The sequence below is a fragment of the Pseudochaenichthys georgianus genome, unplaced genomic scaffold, assembly GCF_902827115.2.
Source record: "Pseudochaenichthys georgianus unplaced genomic scaffold, fPseGeo1.2 scaffold_1199_arrow_ctg1, whole genome shotgun sequence".
Classification (NCBI taxonomy): Eukaryota; Metazoa; Chordata; class Actinopteri; order Perciformes; family Channichthyidae; genus Pseudochaenichthys; species Pseudochaenichthys georgianus.
In genome coordinates this window covers 20,157-42,506 of record NW_027262132.1, presented here as the reverse complement: position 1 = coordinate 42,506, position 22,350 = coordinate 20,157, and the positions used below count along the sequence as shown (strand labels likewise).

Here is a 22,350-nt window from a genome sequence, read left to right as displayed (position 1 = left end):
CACCTTGAGGCGACACCTTGAGGAGACACCTTGAGGCGACACCTCGTGCTGACTAAGGTTATTTATTTCATATAGTCAGTCTCTGCAGATGAGTTCTGTTCAGCAGCTGATGCCTTGGTTTAGATTCTCTCCAGATGAATAGACGCTGGGTCTCACCTCCACATACGGGAAGAAGGAGCTCTGACCCAGGCTCTCCCAGTACGACCCCGTCTCAAAGCGCACCTTGTACATCCCGGGCCCGAACGCGTCTCTGCCGACGAGCCCTGCGCAGCGGCCATCTTCATCTGTAGTTCTGAACATCATAAAACGTTAGTGAGCTATGACGTTCCTCAAAGGACTCACTTCATGTTCCAAACCACATCAAGGATCTCTCTGAACCAGTAGCTCAAACGCTTTCCCTCTGACCTCGTTCACACCAACCGGTTCAAGCTCCGTGCTAGAGCTTTTCAGGTTCAGAACCGGTTCTTCGGTTTAGCTCCGGCGCTTTTCACACCGCCCAGAGCGCGGAAACCCCTCACAGCTGACACCGACAACAACAACAACAACAACAATGGCCGATTGTGCTCCAGCTTCCTCTGCACCTCTTCGGAAGACCAGATTCATCGTTGTGTACAAACTGGATACAACGCGGGCGTGTTGTTGTTGTTCAGGAGTTGATCCCGCCCCTGCCCCCGCCTCGACGTAAGCGTGACGTATGCGGTGCTTTTGCTCTGGCCGGACACTTTGTTGGTGCTTGAAACGAACCGGATTCCGGAGCTAAGAGGCGACTCCGCTGCGGTGTGAACAGGAAAACCCCGGTTCAAGCTCCAGCTCCGAACCGGCCCTGAAACCCCGTTGGTGTGAACGAGGTATCTCTCAGGTTCACCACAAGCTGACTTCCTTTCTACTTCCTGCTTCCTCTCACACTCTCTCTCCAGCACAGGTTAGCTCCGAGTGCTAGCATGCTAATGGAAACACAGATCGTATCACTTCCTGAACGCGTCTCATTGTTTCTGACAGCAACGTTTCTGATTGGCCCGTGGGGGTAAAGCCCGCCCACATTTGAGTAATGTCGTCATGACGCAGGAAAAACGGATCAGCTCCGTTGTTTCCCGTTTTTAGAGATGTGGGTACGGAGGAGACACACCGGGGACACACCGGGACACACCGGGGACACACAGGGACACCGGGACACATGGTGATGTAGAGAAGACGTCAAAGTGCATTTTGCACGATAGGAGACCTTTAAACAAACTAAGAATCTTCATGAGGTTTTGTCTCCCTTTAAAGCAGGGGTGTCAAACTCAAGGCCCGGGGGCCAAATCCGGCCCGCGACTTCATTTCATGTGGCCCCACAAGAGCTTGCAAAGAATATAATATGTTTATTATACGGTTACATGCTACTTTACAGAAGCACGTTGCCCATAAACTACATGTCCCACAATGCATCTCAAGTTTGCCTTTTTTCTCAATTTGCCTTTTTTTCCTTCAAAATAAGCTTTTTTTTCCTTAGAATTTGCCTTTTTCTCAAAATGTCTCTTCTTTTTTTTTGTTTTTCCAGAATTTGGCTTTTCTTTTTAAATAATTTTGTGACATGCACACTGAAGAGACTTGCAATTATTTGCCCTAGACTTCTGCTTTCAGACGTATCTGAAAATAATCCAATGCAGAGGCAATCATGTAATATAATAAATTATGTTATATATATTAAATATTTATATATGTATTTTTATTAGGGCTGTCAGTCGATTAAAATATTTAATCGCGATTAATCGCATGATTGTCCATAGTTAATCGCGATTAATCGCAAATTAATCGCACATTTTTTATCTGTTCTAAATGTACCTTAGAGGAATATTTTTCAAGTTTTTAATACTCTTATCAACATATGAGTGGACAAATATGCTTTATGCTAACAACCTGGAACCTCTCTCATTCAATACAAATGGTGTGTGTGTGTGTGTGTGTGTGTGTGTGTGAGTGTGTGTGTGTGTGTGTGATGTGTGTGTGTGTGTGAGTGTGTGTGTGTGTGTGTGTGTGTGTGTGTGTGTGTGTGTGTGTGTGTGTGTGTGTGTGTGTGTGTGTGTGTGATCGTTGGAGCTATGTGCAACTCAAGGCATATGCTCGAACGGGAGCTGCCTGGACGCTGCAATCATGAGTGTGCTGACTCCTCCTCCAATGTCCCGCTGTCTGCTTCCTGCATCAAGTCAAGTGCTCGGCGCAGTTGTGTGGATAGAGCGCTCCTCTGTTTTCATTGAAACAGCTCCTTATATCCGTTAGCGCAGCTAGCTAGCACCAGATGCTAACAACACCAATAGCCGCGTTCACACTGCGGTACGGTAATGCACGTAAGGTCTCTCTCTCGCTCGCTCGGGCCACACACACACACACACCACACACACACACACACACACCCACCCACCCTCCCGGTCCTCCCGATGGCCAGTCGGTGCCTGCCGGTGAGCGTGGAAGTGTGGTCTGCCACAAGCGGGCGGCAGGAGCGGGGCTGTCAGCAGCATCAGCTTGTAGACGGTATTTTAAACTCGATGCTCTGAAACTACGGGGCGGCCGAGGAAAAAAATACACATGCGTTAATCGCGTTAAAATAATTAGTGGCGTTAATTTTTTTTTGCGTTAACGCGTTAACTTGACAGCCCTAATTTTTATATAGTCTTAAAGTTACAACCGGCCCTTTGAGTGAAACCATAACGCTGATGTGGCCCGCGATGAAATTGAGTTTGACACCCCTGCTTTAAACCCATCTCTAGAAAAAAGACGATTGTTTTCTACGTTTAGTCACAGTTCCTAAATGAATGAATGGGTATTTGATGTTATCTTGTGTCTCTACCCGACACTCAGCAGGGTCCAGGTCATGATCCGGGGGTCCAGTCTGTGCAGGCTGAGGGGCAGGCGAGCCGCTGGGACCCCGTCTGCCGTGTTCAGGACGTGAGACGTGAGGGGGCTGGACTCTGACATCGTCTGAGGACAGGGGAGACAGAGAGGGCAGAAGTACACACATCCTTTACTCAAGTAGAAGTACAGATACTTGTGTTTAAAAATACTCTGGGAAAAGTAGAAGTACTGACTAAACTTCTTTACTCAAGTGAAAGTAAAGAGGCTTTGAAATGTACTTCAGTAAAAAGCAGGGACGGCGGACTGGCCATTGGGAATACCGGGAGTGTTATGTTTTCACTTTTCTGCCATCTCCGCTGAACACTTTAACATATTATTAACATGTTAAACTGTATACCCCGGTTATAGGCCCTTTTTGTTGTTGTTGTTGTTGTTGTTGTTGTTTGATGTGTCACACTGTAGGATCTCGAGAAACGATATTTCTGGATGGACAACATGTAGAATTCTTGACAATAAAGCTGACTTTGACTTTAAGTAAAAGTCTTGAATTGGAAATGTTACTTAAGTAAAGGTATAATAAAAAATTATTAACCATAGAAAATAATATATAGGAAATAATAAATCATTAAAATGATGTATTCTTTTATTTTGCTGCTTAAGAAAATATCGGTTAAACTTTTGAGTTATTCAACTTGAAGTTACTAAAGCTGTAAGATAGATATGTTGAGGTCAAGAGTACAGCATTCCCTTTTGAGTTGTATTGCAGTACAAGTTTAAAGAGGCATGAAAAGAAAATACTCAAGTATTCAAAGTACTCAATATTGCACTATAATACACGATGTGCTGTTCCCTACTGCTGTATAGTCCAACACTAAGACTGCAGGAAAGTAAATACTCGTGATACTCTAAAAGTACATACATTTTAAATGCAGTGTTGGCAGTAAAGTCTGCAAGAGAAACCTTACCTGTCTGCTGCAGCCGTCGTCCCAAAACTCATCCCTCTGCTCAACTTACCCAGCATGCACTGCACACACAGACCTGGGGTTAAAGGTCGTCGTGGCTCGAATGAATCAATAACCCTAAAGCTGAGAGTGCAGCTTCCCTTCAGTCAACATCATGTGATTAAACTGTGCATACAGGATAAGCCTGACTTCATTAAAACACCAGGAGTATATTATATACACAGCCTGGCAGTTGTTCTCATTTACCTGGAGGGACGTCATGTTAACTAACTTTTATGGTAGTTACATATAGTCTTAAACTTGGCCATCTTCGGCAGAAAAACATACTGGCTCAAATGTCATGAAAGTTGGTGTGAGGATGTAGCACGGGTCAAAGAGTAACCATTACATTTTGAAACTGTTATCTTTATTCTATATATTTTCTTACATATTTACAGCGAATCACGAGGCCTTTGCCCCGTGAAGAAGGTGTCTCATAAAGTAGTTCCACGTATTCAAATGTAAGTCGATTTAAGAGTAAAAGATACTTCAGTGCAATAAAACAATGCTTTGAACTAGGGGTGGGCGATATGACGATATATATCGTCGTGACGATATTAGGTCTCCACGATATGCTTTTTCAGAGATATCGTATCTATCGTGATCGTGATGCTCCCAGCCTGTGGAACGCTCTCCAAATGAGAGCACCACAGACCGTGGAGGCTTTTAAAAAAGGCCTCAAAACCCATCTCTTCAAAAGAGCCTTTGCCGAGACATTTTTATCACATTTTTATTTTTTTATTGCTTTTTTTTATTAATTCTACCGTGTTGTGTAATGTTTATTTATACTGTTCATGCTCACTACTTGTAGCACTTCGGGATTTGCATTCAAATATGAAGTGCTTTATAAATGGAACTCATTATTATTATTATTATAAAAAAAAAAAAAAATTGAAAAAATTTTTTTTAAAAATAAACTAGAAAAAAAATAAACTTTTCCCTTCCGTTATGCTAAAGTCTTTTATTGCACTTCAAGTCTAAAGTTTACATTTTAATTGTTTGGCACTGACTATTCCTCTGATGTTTTACTTAGTTATGTTTACCCTGCTTCTCATGTGTATTGATGTTCACTGCTCGTGCTACAGAAAGTTCATGTTTATACTGAGAAACTGCCTTGAACTTGAAGCCATATCAAAATGTTGAATTGTTCATTCAGGGATTCATTTCAGAAATAAAACAGAAATGCTATGTTGGTCTGTTACTCCTTTTGTTTTAGTTTCTGTTACCTTGTAGGTGCTTGTTCTGTTAAGTAACTTGAAAAATAACCATAATAACCGACATGAACAAATATCGTGATATATATCGTCTATCGTGATACTGCTTGAAAATATCGTGATAATATATTTTTCAATATCGCCCACCCCTACTTTGAACACATTCCTGTTCAACCTCACACGAGTTCTTCACTTGGAGAAAATACCAGCTTTTTTTAAACAACATTTTTACTCTGAATATGCTTTTTATATATCGGTTTCTCACGTTCACTTTAATTCCATGTTAAACTATGTTTTCCCCACATCTGAAATCTGTTCCAAATCTCCCACACAGCTTGGTCTCATGTGTTCAGTCATATACTCACGACAGCTTCAACTGGGGGATTCATTGATAAAAAGAATACATTTGGGGGTAAAGAATACCGTTAAACCAAATTACTATCAACATTTAAATGACTAAACACGTGAATATAGAATTATACTATTACGACACATAAAAAGCCAATTTCAATTTTATGAAAAATACCTTTACTACAATCACATTGAGATAACATTTAGCGCTGAGGACTAACACGAAAGCACCGACAGCAGAAACAGAGAAGCGAAATGCAGTTTTTTCAGAAAGTATTCTCTACCTATTGAAACTATTCAGACCTAACAGTTAGTAGAAAGAGCCACTATGTGCACATACATCGTTTAAACCAACAAATATTTCACATGAATGCTTTAAACATATTTACAGGCCGTCACAGTCGTCCATATTTTCCAGCCGAGTAAAAATGCTGGAGAAAAAGTCTTTATTGACGGGACAACAGTTCAGTGGATTCACCCTCCCTAAAACCAGTCTTGATGAATCTGGTGAAACAAACAAGCCGTCATGAAATGGTGAGTAATGTATGACACGGGAGATATGACTAAAAACAGGGTATTGGTCAACAAGTAGCAACCTTATTTGTTGACCAATATCCTTAGGTATCAACAGCATTCACTTTCCCGGCAACATGAATGATTAAACTAAATGTCATGGCAATTTTGTAAATAGTTGTTACAGAAGCTCTAAGTCACATGTGTCAAACTCGAGGTCCGGGGGCCAAATCAGGCCGTGGTGGATTTAATTTCGGCCCGCAGGATAATTTCTAATTACTGTTAGATCTGGCCCGCCGGTATATTGCTCTCACTCCATCCTGAGGGTCTCCTCCGCTCAGAGCCGGACCCCAAACATTGATGACCTTGCACCCGAGATGAGATGCCAAGTGTCTGAGCTAGCATCTCAGAGCAGCACACTGAGTTCAATGGATGCTTCCTTCTGCACTTTCTCTCTCACGACAGCAGGGCATGTTTGGTTTCTCTCTGAGGGGAATAGTTTTGTTGAAGCTGTTGTTGGCCTGTGGGGAAATGTACTCATAAGAACTGACTCTGGAGAAGCTGCAGGTAGAGCCATAAGAAATGAATGCAGCTGATTATTTAATGTTGTTTTTAAAGGCAATAATTTAAGCTTTGTTGGTTCCAGGTTTAATATGTGCAATAAGTTCATTTCAATAAGTTCTGCAATAAACATTGAACCAGTCCGGCCCTCGACTAGCACCCTTTTTATTTTGGCCCACTGTGTATTTGAGTTTGAGCCCCCTGCTCTAAATGTTTCATGGACGTAAATGAAATTAAACGGCATCCTTTTTGAAGCCAAAAGATTTTTCAAATATGCATTTACAATTAAAAGTAAGAGACAAATAGTATATCCACCATTCCAGTTATTGCTAAACCTACCAAACCTCTACAAACGTTGTTGTTGTTGTTGTTGTTGTTGTTGTTGTTGTTGTTGTTGTTGCAAAACTGCTAAGCTAACATTAAGAAATCAGTTTTCTTTGCAGGACCATTAGCAAACCAAAACAATTCCTACCTCACATGTAGCAAACTATTTGAGCTACTGTATTTTCTAACCTGAACCCACTGCTAGCTTGCATGTGGAAACTCTTTTAGCATCTGAGCTGTTAGCTAATGTAAACCAGCTGTTAGCTTACATGTAGAAACTCTTTTAGCTACTCAGCTGTTAGCTAACGTAAACCAGCTGTTAGCTTACATGTAGAAACTCTTGTAGCTACTCAGCTGTTAGCTAACGTAAACCAGCTGTTAGCTTACATGTAGAAACTCTTGTAGCTACTCAGCTGTTAGCTAACGTAAACAAACTGTTAGCTTACATGTAGAAACTCTTTTAGCTACAGAGCTGTTAGCTAACGTAAAAAAACTGTTAGCTTACATGTAGCAAACTCCTTTAGCTACTCAGCTGTTAGCTAACGTAAACAAACTGTTAGCTTACATGTAGAAACTCTTTTAGCTACAGAGCTGTTAGCTAACATAAACCAGCTGTTAGCTTACATGTAGAAACTCTTGTAGCTACTCAGCTGTTAGCTAACGTAAACCAGCTGTTAGCTTACATGTAGAAACTCTTTTAGCTACAGAGCTGTTAGCGAACGTAAACAAACTGTTAGCTTACATGTAGAAACTATTTTAGCTACTCAGCTGTTAGCTAACGTAAACCAGCTGTTAGCTTACATGTAGAAACTCTTTTAGCTACTCAGCTGTTAGCTAACGTAAACCAGCTGTTAGCTTACATGTAGAAACTCTTTTAGCTACTGAGCTGTTAGCGAATGTAAACAAACTGTTAGCTTACATGTAGAAACTATTTTAGCTACTCAGCTGTTAGCTAACGTAAACCAGCTGTTAGCTTACATGTAGAAACTCTTTTAGCTACTCAGCTGTTAGCTAACGTAAACCAGCTGTTAGCTTACATGTAGAAACTCTTTTAGCTACTCAGCTGTTAGCTAACGTAAACAAACTGTTAGCTTACATGTAGAAACTCTTGTAGCTACTCAGCTGTTAGCTAACGTAAACAAACTGTTAGCTTACATGTAGCAAACTCTTTTAGCTACTCAGCTGTTAGCTAACGTAAACAAACTGTTAGCTTACATGTAGCAAACTCTTTTAGCTACTCAGCTGTTAGCTAACGTAAACAAACTGTTAGCTTACATGTAGAAACTCTTTTAGCTACAGAGCTGTTAGCTAATGTAAACAAACTGTTAGCTTACATGTAGCAAACTCTTTTAGCTACTCAGCTGTTAGCTAACGTAAACAAACTGTTAGCTTACATGTAGCAAACTCTTTTAGCTACTCAGCTGTTAGCTAACGTAAACAAACTGTTAGCTTACATGTAGAAACTCTTTTAGCTACAGAGCTGTTAGCTAATGTAAACAAACTGTTAGCTTACATGTAGCAAACTCTTTTAGCTACTCAGCTGTTAGCTAACGTAAACCAGCTGTTAGCTTACATGTAGAAACTCTTTTAGCTACTCAGCTGTTAGCTAACGTAAACAAACTGTTAGCTTACATGTAGAAACTCTTGTAGCTACTCAGCTGTTAGCTAACGTAAACAAACTGTTAGCTTACATGTAGCAAACTCTTTTAGCTACTCAGCTGTTAGCTAACGTAAACAAACTGTTAGCTTACATGTAGCAAACTCTTTTAGCTACTCAGCTGTTAGCTAATGTAAACAAACTGTTAGCTTACATGTAGCAAACTCTTTTAGCTACTCAGCTGTTAGCTAACCTAAACCAGCTGTTAGCTTACATGTAGAAACTCTTGTAGCTACTAAGCTGTTAGCTAGCCTGAACCAAATGATGTCCCAGTTGTTTATATGCACTACATGCAGTTTTAATTAAGATTAATCTTCATTTCAGGAAATTGCCAGTCTGTCAATCACTTAACACTGATTTCCCAAATATAATTCACCCAGAGGCTTCCAGTATACATCTGGTTACACGTCATTATTATAACACACCTAATGAAAATAAAGGGTGTAATAAGGAGCTGCCAGCTGCTCCATCGCTGATTTGGTTAACTTTAATCAGAAAGGAGTCCAACATCGGAGCAAGGGCAATAAACGGGGCCAATTTAATCTGTTGGTAGAGAAAATGTATGTTTTATCTATCTGGCTATGCCTACAGAATAATAAATAATATAATAGCATGTTGGCATGGAGCACAGTGATGTACCAGGAACAGATTGGGGTTATTTTGTCGTGATTGTGGATTGGAAACCAGAACAGAAGGTGGTGCCGCAGAAGAGGAATCAAACCGAGAGTGATGGGCAGATAAGAGACAGATTTAGGTGGAGGCGAGTCCCTCCAATACAGTTCATGATCCTGTCAACAACTCTTTTGGGAATATCCAATCCCCGCTGTTACCAATCCCAGTTTCCATTTCTTTTTCTGGAACGATCTGGAAAGAAAACCGGAGATGAGTCTGAACGGAGATATTGATGGATCTGGGTTGAAATGGCATGTTAACATAGTATTTGTACTTATTAGACGTCAATATGAGACAAACAAAGCACTTTGTGAACATTAAAGCATTGTAATCATGGACAAAATACAATTATGAAATCTGGAAATGTGCATAATAGGGCGCCTTTAAAGTGTCTCAGTGATAGATCATACCTGCAGTATCACAGATCGTCCTGGAGACCAGACTCAAACGGCTTCATCTGGAAACACAGAGCAAGACACTTTTAGAAAGACATTTGGCTCATTTAAACTTCTGGTAAGAAAAGACATAAGAGAATTTTCACGATCCAAATCTACTCTACCCAGGGGAGCTAAATGACGAGTTCACTTGATCTGAATTAGCATCTATTATTAGCATAGGGAAAGTGTTGTGCGGTGTGTAAACACTCTGGCACATGCTTGAGGATAAAATAAATACCACCAAAAAAGGCTTTGAGGACAATAACTTCAGCAGGAATAGACTACAGTTGCGTTGGAAAAAAATGTCTCGACTCTTTAAACTTGATGTTTTTCCTTATCGTGGAAAAGCACGGTCACATGAGTTCACGTCACCACCGCTAAGCTAAAGGTGGCTAATGTTTGGCTATAAAGGAACTACAGCACGGTCACATGACTTCACGTCACCACCGCTAAGCTAAAGGTGGCTAATGTTGGGCTATAAAGGAACTACAGCACGGTCACATGACTTCACGTCACCACCGCTAAGCTAAAGGAGGCTAATGTTGGGCTATAAAGGAACTACAGCACGGTCACATGAATTCACGTCACCACCGCTAAGCTAAAGGAGGCTAATGTTGGGCTATAAAGGAACTACAGCACGGTCACATGACTTCACGTCACCACCGCTAAGCTAAAGGAGGCTAATGTTGGGCTATAAAGGAACTACAGCACGGTCACATGACTTCACGTCACCACCGCTAAGCTAAAGGTGGCTAATGTTGGGCTATAAAGGAACTACAGCACGGTCACATGACTTCACGTCACCACCGCTAAGCTAAAGGTGGCTAATGTTGGGCTATAAAGGAACTACAGCACGGTCACATGACTTCACGTCACCACCGCTAAGCTAAAGGTGGCTAACGTATGGCTATAAAGGAACTACAGCACGGTCACATGACTTCACGTCACCACCGCTAAGCTAAAGGTGGCTAATGTTGGCCTATAAAGGAACTACAGCACGGTCACATGACTTCACGTCACCACCGCTAAGCTAAAGGAGGCTAATGATCGGCGTGAAGACATTTAGTCGTCTCATTTAGACACTTGTTAGCAACCTCTGTTTCTAAATTCACTAGTGGGGTATTTACTGACGTATTTATGTCGTAGAATAATAATCCCTTCAGCTCGTGTTATCCACAGATCTTATTTCAGCTTAACAACCAAACACACTTTCAAAGAACCTTTGAAAGGGGGCAGGAAGTTAGAACTCATTCCTGCCTCTTTATTAGCCTTCATTATCCGCCTTTCCCCTTTTCTTCAACAGCATCATCATCATTGCAGAAGCACACACATATCTTTTTAAGTCCACAAAAGATTTTCTGTGAACACACTTTGTTGCACACACACACACACACACACACACACACACACACACACACACACACACACACACACACACACACACTATGTTAATTACTACTCTCTGTTTTTTCCTGTCGGAGGAACAATGCTGCAGATTAAAGGTCTGCTCGCTGCCTCCGCTCGGCTAAATGAGGCTTCGCTCCGTCAGGTAAGCCTGCAGCTGATTATATATCATTAGGTTTCCCTGTAAACCGCGGCCCCTCTGCTTTACTCCGAGGAGGAGCTCCATCAGAAGACAGTAAACACAACGCATTATGCAAATTGCCTTCGGAGTATAGTTTCGAGACTTTTACTGTTTTGTGAAAATGAATGCACGGTAACTTTAAAGACGGGTAAAAGAGTTACGGCCCGTCCGCACGGCGGCGTGCGTTGAAGCTTCCAACGCTTCTGCCCGTTCACTTTGAATGGGGTGAAGCCGAACTGCATTGTGGGAAGCGACGCGGAGGCCTCGGCAGAAGCGTCAGCCAATCGAATCGTATGCCAGTACGAGCTCTAGCCAATCAAACCGCTGCTTGTGTGTCAGGGGCGGGAGCTTCATGTGATCAGCGCACGCCGCCGTGTGGACGGGCCGTGACTTGCCTCAGATTATCCCCTTATTTCACATCGTCTTCTTTTGTTTTTATTAACCCTTAAATGGTTTCTGTGTCCTCGGGAAGACGGTCGTGTGATACGCTGTGTCGATGTGGAACGTAGGTGTCATATGGGTGCGATAGAGGCGTATTGATGGTGTAATAAGAATGTAAACTGCCCGTTGATACTATGGGTTCTTGTAAATGTCTATAACTATAATGTACCCTGTAAATATGATGTCCTTTATTGTTTCATGTGGAAGCTATTTGCTGCAGGTCTGCAGGGTTAAAAAGCACTACTAGTCTTTTCAGATTCAGATTGTTCAAACTGTATGACGTGAACAAAACAGTTGGCTTCGTCCTGCAAACATTTCACTGAGTGAGGAAAACCAAAACCGTATTCTTATCTCCCAGTAGTCTTTTAATTAGGTGTATTTTTAATTGTTTTTGTTTTGCCTCGAGCCAAAGCAATTCAATCGAGAGACAATGAACCAGTTACCACGATGTTGGTAGTTTAATCATGAAAGGCTTTGGTTTTACAGCTAAAGGAAACTTCTCCGAGCTTTGATGTTTGTTTCTATGAGCTTTGGATTTTGGTAAATTATGTTCTGACACACGTGAACCAATCGGATAGTGGCGTGAAATCAGGTGGATATTAGTGTGAAAACGGTATTGGTCGAAACGACTTTTTACAAAAACGTCAGAAGCCAAAAATGTTGAAATCTGGTGTTCTGATATTATTGTTATAAAAGCCATTGTTTAAATGTTTAATGTTAAAAGTTAGTGAGGTAAAAAGTACAAAATACACTGACGTTGACTAAATATATTAAGTTGAAAGCAATAAAATTAAGTATAATTAAAAGATAATTAGGTGCTTTCAACTCTAATACAATTAATGGAAATCGTATTTAAATAAAACATTGAATGGAAGTCACCGTGAGAGGAGGTGGAGGTGAGCCAGCACGTCCTTATGAACACTCCCGCGGAGACGCGTCCCGATAGGCCGACAGCAGCGTGTTCACGATGAAGAATCCACAAGATGGCAGCGTTGCATACAGACAGCAGAGCTCAGCGGACAAACTGAACCGTTGACTTTCATTCAATGTTAACAAAATTCAATTAACTGTATGCGGTTAATTGAAAGCACTGATATGAAGTTGAACCTAATTCTTGCTTTCACCTAACCGGTGCAGGCGTGTGAAATCTGATAACATCATACTTTTAATGAAAGTCAACGGTTCAGTTTTTGCATCGGAGAGGGGTTTATATATATTCACCATGTTTACCCCGGGGGGGCAGGAGTGAAGCGTCTCTTCCTCGCTCGCCTCTCCTGGTTCGGGACTCTCTCTCTCCAGACTGCTGACTGGAACACACACACACACACACACACATTTGAATACTTTATTTGGTTCCACAAATTATATTACATAAGACAGAATCAAATATATCGGGGCTAAGCAGCACAGAACACTTAGGGGAACACATAGCACCTCCTTCCACACACACACACACACACACACACACACACACACACACACACACACACACACACACACACACACACACACACACACACACACACACACACACACACACACACACACACACACACACACACACACACACACACACACACACACACACACACACACACACACACACACACACACACACACACACTCTTTTATTATTCCAACAAATCGTTTTTCTTCCTGAGAGAAGTTTAATGTCAAGGAAAAGAACATCCCCAAGATGTGAAAATAATTTCCTCATCTTATTTTTTTCAATCCTCACAAACAAATATTCCACTTCCGAAGTAGAGAGAGTGAATACCGGAGAATAGTACACGTACTTTACGGAAGGAAAACACACACACACACACACACACACACACACACACACACACACACACACACACACACACACACAGCGAGATAACTCCTGAAGGGGAGCTTATGAACGGTTATGAGGCCGGTGTTTATCGATGTTTACTCCCCGTCATAATCCACGCTCCGCTGCCAGTGGTTTTGTCATTGAACCATGACTCACAGATGCCGTTTGATAGCGGATAACATCTGATGGTAAACACACACACACACACACACACACACACACACACACACACACACACACCATCATGTGTAACTAAAGCAGTCGTTCTCCGTGTGGGGTAACGACGGATTTTGATGAAGCTGATATGGTGATAAAACTGGGACCTGGGGAACGGCGTGTGGCGGCGGCAACATATTCATCAGAATTTGACATTTTAAAGAAAACTGTTTATATGTGTTTTTCCATCAGAAAATGGAGCCTCGAGAGTTTTACAAAAGCTATGCTTCCTGTGAATTAGAAAGCTGTGGACGAAAGGCCAGCGAGGTGTTCGAAGGCCTGAATGAACTGTATTGATGATATGTCACAGCTTTACCTTGCTGGCACCTCAGCTCTCTGAAAGCATCCGGACTCCATCGAAAAAGACATAAATCTTGACTTGCAGAACACGGGGATTAAGGTCTATCGTTGCCTCTGTCTTTGGTCAAACAGGCTGCTCAATCACCCTGTCAAATAAACAACGGCTTCCTCTTGACACCAGTACATACGGTAATCAAACTATCCGGCACTCAGAGCATTTTAGCATTTAGACGCACTTTTGAACAGATATAAGTACAGAAACAAGTGAATTGAGAAACAGCCTTAGTGTCGGGCGCTGGTTTGTGTCCAGGTGTATCTAAACACTCGTGAGGGACAGAACGTTGTGTCTGTACCTGACCAGTCCGTCCTCTGAGCGTCCATCTTGTCCACACAGTCCAACAGGCCGTCGATCTGAACCTTGATCGCCGTCAGCTCTCTCTTTATGGACAGGAGCTCCGCCATCTTCACTGCAGGGACACAGAAGGCGCGTTCACACCGGAGTACTTTTCCCACTTAGTTCCATTAGTTCCCCTTATGTCGCGTTCACACCAAAGAGAGTACTTACTGTAGTGCCGGGAACTTTTACCCTCATTTGTAGTGCCTGCTAGAGAGGTGGTACCAAAGAAGTACCAATTTCTATTGGCTGGGCGAATTGCAAACCACGCCACGTTTTTTGAAGCCGCCATTGTATTTGCTGGCATTAGCATTATTAGCATTAGCATTATTAGCATTATTAGCATTATTAGCATTAGCATTATTAGCATTAGCATTATTAGCATTAGCCCCGCGCACCAACGGAGAGAGAATAACTTATGGCAACACAAAAGAAAACATGGGAGCGGTGGAGATGAGGAGGTGTCGGCGTTCTGGCGATTTACCCGGAAGTCCCCGGAGCTGGGGAAGGCTTCAGTCGAAGCTCCGGGGACTTCCGGCCGGGGACTTCGGGTGGCAGTACATTTCCCCTCTGTGGGACTAATACAGGTATTCTGATTCTGATTCAGGATACGCCGTGAAGTGGTTTGCGGCCTGCCAGTAAACCCAAAGCAGAAGAAGTGACGTCAGCGTTTCATTTGCGTAATCTTCCCTCGGGGAAAAGTACTCCGGTGTGAACGCGATTGGTACTTAGTGCCCTGGGGTACTAAGTACCGGGGCACTAAGTACCTGGTGTGAAAGCAGCTATGGAGACAGGAGGATGTTGAGTAAGTGGCCGACACACTGTGTGGTCAGAGGTTTGTGGACATCTGAAAAGGATCAAACCCATGCACGCCCGACATGTGGTGGAAAGCCCTTCATGAGTTCAATAATCACATACGGTACGAGTTGGTGACCAAAGTTGTTCGGCATATCTTTTACCGTCACTTTTTCTTAGTTGTTCTGGAAAACAGCGTGAACCGAACTGTAACGCCGCATTCCCCCTGCATGGCTCATCAACTTGATATCAACCTGTACATGTTGTTCTTCCATTAGCAGAAGTTTTGGATGGTAGCCTACCTTCTTCCTTCTAGCACCACCTTGCACAATGTTCTAGAGCAGTGGTTCTCAACTGGTCAGGCCTCGGGACCCACTTTTTACTGTGTCAATACATCGCGACCCAACATTTTGAAGCACTCAAATCTATTCAACAAAAAATCGTGCTGTAATATATACGCTTTTCAGCATACAATATTAATTAAAGTGAAGTAGTGCATATATCCCTTATATCCCTTCACAGAACTAGAGTATGCTTTAAAAAAGGTTTAATGAGATGATGGAATCAAAGCTGAACTGTATAAAAAGGCACACATGCCGAAAACCCAACCCCAGCAGGGGGTCTGGGGGGATTCTCCCCCAGGAGATTTTTAGAAATACTAACATAAACTATGCATTCTGGTACTCTGAGAAGAAAATAAATAAATCTATTACCCGACATGTTATTCTCCGTGGGGACTTCCGGCAACAATCTTGATTCTGATTGGCCAGAAGACTCGAAAAAACATCAGCAAAGATATGTTATGGAGAAGATGATCACTACGTGACAGAAGCTTTCAAAACCGTTTATGGTCTCCGGTACTTCCAGTCCAACTAGAAAATCGGGCCTTCAAAATAAAAGTTTGACTTTGTTCCCAAAAAAAGAAAAAAAAAAAAATTCAGAAAAAAAATGTCCCCCAATTTTTTTTTCTTCACTCACACATCTGCGACCCACTCGAAACGTGTCCGCGACCCACTTTTTGTTCGCGACCCACCAGTTGAGAACCACTGTTCTAATGATCTAAACCAATACGAACAGGTGCAAGACATCCCGCTCAAAGGTCCGTGGAGATGGAAGGCTTGGAAGCCACTTGGTCCACGTGCGACTGGACGACGTGCTGGCTCCTGGTTTTCATTGCAAGAAAACCTCCGTCATCCAATGCCATCTCCACGCAGGCCCGAATATTACACGACCTTCCCTCGTTCCCTCGCTCCCTCGTTCCCTTAGTCCCTGATTTTGGACTTTTTATTCAGGTTGTATAATCATACCATGTCGCTCACTGGTTTTGGCGCCATCCTGTTCTTATCGTTCTTAGAAAAGTGAAGACCACCAAGAGGACAGAGCCACATTCTCATGTTTACTCGATACAAGATATAAGACGTTCATAGACTACATGCCGTGCAGGGAGAAGACGTCCTACTGAAACACGGACACACGTTTTAAAGGTCTCCTGTCAAGTCTTTTATACATCACCATGTGACTCTCAAAGCGTCAGAAAATAAAACCCTCTCTCTTTTCCTCCCTCCCCAAATCTCTAAAAGCTGAGACCGATATAACAAGCCTACAGATAGTCTAATAGGAGACCTTTAACGCGTGAGGTGGCTTTGGTTCCTCCACCCTCGCCAAACGACCCTGAAAATGACTTCACTCCCGAGAGCGCTTCGACCTCGGGAGCATGCAAAGGCAATCTAATCTCCTCGCGATGGGGCGAAGTAGAAACTATTAAGGCTTGTAATAAACTAGTATAAACAGTTCTGATTTGCCACGCACTATTAACTCGGTCTAATTGCGAGCGCTGATGGGTTTTAAGAGAAAAGAGCCCCGCGGTACAGAAGCTTTTAATGACGAGACCATCTGGAGACCGCCGAGAGAGACGGGAGAAAACACAGAGGGGAACTGTGCATTGGTACAGCAACAGAAAAGAGGTAATATAGCTTAATATTCATTATGAAGCATGCATGCATTCCCCCTGCCTGGTCCATGGACTCGGTCTTTTTAGATTTCCCATTAGCAGAAGTTGTGGATGGTAAGATTTGTGAGTGAAAATCCTCAGTAGCCAGATATCCACCACAAGCCAAGCCCCAGAAAGAGCGCTGGGCCTTGAAGCCGATGTCCCCTAGTGGCCAAACGGTGGAGTTACACCTTCCAGATCCATCAGGCCAAAGAATGCTGTTTTCTATGGACTACGATTGGGAAGAACTTGAATGACCCTAGAATAAAGAGTATCTCCGTTTATAAAAGTCAACTATAGTAAGCGGGGACTCTTGGGGCGCCCTGGATGCAGAAGATCCAGGTAGAAAAAGATATGGTATCACGTTCCACTTAACGACTTGAGGAAGGAACAGAGTACAACAAAAGTAAAAGAGACAACATTTGCTTAAAGGGGACCTATCATGCAAAATGCACTTTGTGATGTCTTCTCTACATCAACATGTGTCCCCGGTGTGTCCCGGTGTGTCCCCGGTGTGTCCCGGTGTGTCCCCGGTGTGTCGGGGAACTCACGCAGCGTCAGGAAATAAACCCTCTCTCTTTTCCTCCGTACCCAAATCTCTAAAAACGGGGAACAACGGAGCTGATCCAGATTTGCGTCCGATATGACGTAACATCTGAAATGTGGACCCACGGGCCAATCAGAAAGCTGCTCTCAGAAACAATGCCCGACTGTTCTGGACGTAATATGGTCGGTGTTTACATTAGCATCGCTAACACTCAGAGCTAACCTGTGCTGGAGAGCATGTGTGTGAAGAAGCAGGAAGTAGAAAGGAACTCACCTTGTGGTGTAACCGGGAGAGAGGAAGCCTTTGAGCTCCAGACTGTTTCAGATCCTTGATGATCCATGATATGGAGTTTCATCACGGCAGCATTTAGTTTAGACGGTAGCTGCCGGGTCCCGCATAAGCTCCGCCCCCTCCTTTATACCCAAATCAGCACTTTTGAAACAGGAAGTGGAATAGAGGGATATGAGGCGTGGCTAGAATTATCTGTTTGGTGTTTGGAGTAAAACACATCATAGACGTGTTTTTATATATGTGTATTTATCTGAGAGCTGTGCTACTGCCTGAACATAGCGTGATAGGCGACCTTTAGTATTAAATAAGAAGCATGCATAAAATACAGCAGATAATAATGTGAATGATATTCCCTCAGAGATGTCGAGGAGTGGAAGTAGGAAGTAGCATGCAATGAAAATACTCAAGTCAAGTAGATTTTAGAAAAGTGTCAAAAGAACTCTATTTCCAGACGAGGACTCGGGGGAGGAATGAGATAATCTGGCGAGGGGTGTTTCCAAACATCTGGAACAAGCTCCCAGAAACCTGCAGGTCCGCTGCGACTCGGACTGCTTTCAGATCCAGGCTGAAGGCTTTCCTTTTTCCCATCTCACACGCTCTGTCACTGTTATCCATGTTTTATTATTATCTTTGCTTTTTAATGTTTATCACGTGTTTTATGCTCTTACTGCACTTTGAATTGCCTTGTGTTGAAAAGAGAGAAGACAAGGAATACTTTATTGATCCCGAGTTGGGAAATGTTTGCGTTGCAGCAGCATAAAGACATGGCTTTGTACAATTAAGCAATCACACACGAGAGGCCGTTCTTGAACGTCATTATTGGTACGACAGTCCGTACGCCTTGTGTAATAACGACGTTCTTGGGTTTCGTGAAAGGCGCTATATAAATTGAAATTATTATTATTATTATTATTAACAATGACGTTCAAGAACGGCCTCTCGTGTATGATTGCGATTCTATTACACAAACTATCACTGTCATCAACAATATCGTAAAATAATTTGGGCTAATTTGCTCCCAAACCTTTCTGCTCGAGTTAATCTCCGTCAGAAAGTAGTTCCTAGAAAGTAGTTCCCATGGTAACGATAGCCGATCAATCGAACACCCCGCTTACAGTTATTGATATAATTATAGTGAATAATATATTATTAACCAATTTATTGAAAACGATTTATTGAAAACAATTCTTGAATTACGCTATTTAAATATCTGAGTAATCACTGCGTGGGGTTAGCGGAACAAATCAAATCAGGCGGTCCATCGTGCGGACACACGTTGGCTTCAGAGTGAAGGTGGATGTTCACGCTGCCATTACAAGTGCAATTCTTGAAGCAGCTCTCCGTGAACTCCACGCCAGACTTTGTTGCCGTGGTGATCACGGGTAGGACTGCGTTATCGGAAGAGCTTTCCTCCAGTGGCCGCTTCATGGCGTGTCCCGGACCGGCAACAAGCGCGTCGCTCCACGTCTTTCTGTCGTCCAGAGATGGAGCCCTCAACTCGTCAGTTGAAACAGCTTTCGTTGGTCCATGTCCAACCATTCATCAATACATGGGCGACTGCGGCTGCGAGGGGGTGCGGTCGTCTTTACACCAGAAGGTTGTCGGTTCGATCCCAGCCCGTGCAGCCAACATGTCGATGTATCCTTGGGCGAGATACTTAACCCTGAGTTGCTCCCGATGGCCAACGGCGTGTGAATGTTAGGTCCTAGAGCAGGTGGGACCGCTCTGTGTGAACGGGTGAACGACATGTAGCATGTAAAGCGCTTTGAGGGCTCGTGAAGACTGGATAAAGCGCTATAAGTACAGTCCATTTACCATTCGCCAATACTGAGGCCCAACAAATCAAAGTTAACTTCAAAATCTGACATTTTGTATTTACCGATTTCCAACGAGAGACCATGTATAACTGTGTGTCGCTAAACGTCGCTATGGAAACCACACGATGCAGGCTCGTGGAAGTAGTTCCGGTAGGCGAGTGGCGCGTGTAGGCCACTGGATACTGTGTGATTAGGCACGTTCTATTTGATCGTCGTTTCACCTATTGACCAATCAGAGAGCTTGCTCAAACCTGTGTTATAGAATAACAATTAAAAGGCTAGAAATAAAGTAGAAATATAAATGTTGAATTTACAAATTAACAATAGCAAAATATAAAGCAAGTTATTATACATGAGTAAGTGAGGGATGGAATTTGAAGTATTAAACTGAATATATAAAAGTACAGATTTTAAGTCCAAGAGAAGCGATGGAGCAGCGATATAAATAAACCTGCCTTGTCGTACACACACCTTGTAATTGTACACGAGTGAAGTACTTCCACGTATATTTAATTTCCACCGCTTACGTTTTCTGTGAGAGGAAGAGGAGGCTCTGGTGCTCTTCATCCTCAGAGCTGCCGAGGACCAAGAGGAGGAGGAGGAGGAGGAGGAGGAAGGCCGGCGCCGCTTCACAGGACTGGAGGAGGGGACCCGCTGGCAGTCAAACACCCTGCAACACACACACACACACACACACACACACACACACACACACACACACACACACACACACACAAACACGTGTAAACATACGCTATGCCAGTGTTGGCGATGTGTCGTTGGGGAGGAGGGCAGGTGGAGGCTGCCAGAGGCTTGAGCCGAGGGGCGTACGTGTGTGTGTGTGTGTGTGTGTGTGTGTGTGTGTGTGTGTGTGTGTGTGTGTGTGTGTGTGTATGTATGTGTGTGTGTGTTTGTGTGTGTGTGCGTGTCCTGTATGTGTGTGTGTGTGTGTGTGTGTGTGTGTGTGTGTGTGTGTGTATGTTTGTGTGTGTGTGTGTGCGTGTGTGTGTGTGTATGTGTGTGTGTGTGTGTGTGTGTGTATGTATGTGTGTGTGTGTGTTTGTGTGTGTGTGCGTGTCTGTATGTGTGTGGTGTGTGTGTGTGTGTGTGTGTATGTTTGTGTTGTGTGTGTGTGCGTGTGTGTGTGTGTGTATGTGTGTGTGTATGTGTGTGTGTGTGTGTGTATGTGTGTGCGTGTGTATGTGTGTATGTGTGTGTGTGTGTGTGTGTGTGTGGGGGGGGGGGGTTAATAAGGTTGTGTGGCACCCAACAGAACCCCCCCTCACACACACACACACACACACACACACACACACACACACTCACTCCCATGATGCACTGCAGCCCGAGGCTCTGAGTCTCCTGATTGTTCCCCGTAATGACGTGGAGGGTAATTAATGCCAGATTTAAACGTGATGCTCGTCGAACACACAGAGGAGCATTTCAGTGAAGTAATAAATCCAAGTTCATGTTGTAATGAATCTTCCGTAGCATGGTGAGGTAACTAAATACCCTGAAAAACGTGCTAAAAAAATATGTAAAATGTTTAAATAATGTGCAGAAAATATGTGAAATCTTCGGAAAGCAAAGTAAAAAAAATTGGAAAAAATACCTGCATTTTCTTTTTGATCTTAAACATTGATCTGATACTTAGCAATTACTCATCTATTTATCAAATATATCATTCCAATAACTGCATATAGACTCTATTGCACTATTTTCACTTTTTTAAACTATTTTTCTTTTTGTATTTACGATATTACGATATTTCTATATTACTATATTACTATTTACTTGCACTATATTGTGTTGCTCTGTTGGAGAAGCCTGAACAAAGAATGTCATCGGCATGACTACACCGTAGCTATGTCCGTATGACAAATACAGAACCTTGAATATAACGCATTGCTTTGAAACCCAACAGCATTTAATAATCTACAAATTATGAGGAAAATGCCTCCCAACAATATGTGAGTACTCTTTTGAAAATACCTGGAAAGTGTTTTAAAAAAGGCCCAAAAAATATGAAGACTTTGTGAAAATAATGTGGAGAATTTCAGAAAATGTGTTTGAAAGAAAACGTGATCTTTTTTATATAGTTCATGTGAGAAGTGTCAAAAATGTATATGAATAAATTCTGAAGGAACACGCGAAGAATTTCCTAAAAAATACCTTCTTGTCAAAAAACATAGTTCCAAGTGTTTACAGCGACTTCTTGTGAGGTGGAACGATCAGCCAATACATATCAGACATGCTGCTGCTCGTCCTCCCAACACATCAGTGTGTGTGTGTGTGTGTGTGTGTGTGTGTGTGTGTGTGTGTGTGTGTGTGTGTGTGTGTGTGTGTGTGTGTGTGTGTGTGTGTGTGCTACTGTACCTTCGCAAAGCCGATAATCCGCACCCTGGCAGATAAAAGCCTATAAATATTTACGGGACGGCAGTGTGTAATCCAGATAAAAAGGAAAGTCCTGCCGATCATTCCTGCAGGCTTTATTCAGAGAAGGTGGTGTGTGTGTGTGTTGTGTGTGTGTGTGTGTGTGTGTGTGTGTGTGTGTGTGTGTGTGTGTGTGTGTGTG

The 22,350-nt window shown here is 42.8% G+C and overlaps 2 protein-coding genes across 2 annotated transcripts in view; both read right to left on the bottom strand.

Moving 5' to 3' along the window:
* Positions 1–99: 99 nt before the first annotated feature.
* On the bottom strand, positions 100–3,888 carry LOC117440779 (5-hydroxyisourate hydrolase-like). Its single transcript, XM_034077012.2, has 3 exons — positions 3,798–3,888; positions 2,828–2,958; positions 100–292 (listed from the first exon to the last, which is right to left on the bottom strand). The coding sequence occupies exons 2-3, from the start codon at positions 2,953–2,955 to the stop codon at positions 100–102; spliced, it is 321 nt and encodes a 106-aa protein (XP_033932903.1). The 5' UTR covers positions 2,956–2,958; positions 3,798–3,888.
* A 4,713-nt stretch (positions 3,889–8,601) lies between these two features.
* LOC139433200 (heterogeneous nuclear ribonucleoprotein C-like) overlaps positions 8,602–22,350 on the bottom strand; it is a 30,154-nt gene continuing 16,405 nt past the window's right edge. The window contains exons 3-7 of the mRNA XM_071202116.1: positions 20,303–20,445; positions 14,295–14,408; positions 12,810–12,895; positions 9,536–9,582; positions 8,602–9,317 (exon numbers count right to left, since the gene is read on the bottom strand). Coding sequence (XP_071058217.1) covers positions 9,544–9,582; positions 12,810–12,895; positions 14,295–14,408; positions 20,303–20,445 — 382 coding nt within the window. The 3' untranslated portion in view covers positions 8,602–9,317; positions 9,536–9,543. The remainder of the gene's footprint in view (positions 9,318–9,535; positions 9,583–12,809; positions 12,896–14,294; positions 14,409–20,302; positions 20,446–22,350) is intronic.

What these genes read in the sequence shown, in the direction of transcription:
- LOC117440779 (XM_034077012.2), bottom strand. Translation starts at nt 2,955, where the DNA reads ATGTCAGAGTCCAGCCCCCTCACGTCTCACGTCCTGAACACGGCAGAC. An exon ending in TGGACCCTGCTGAGTGTCGG is followed by an intron (nt 293 to 2,827) that starts GTAGAGACACAA and finishes TATGATGTTCAG; the next exon opens with AACTACAGATGAAGATGGCC.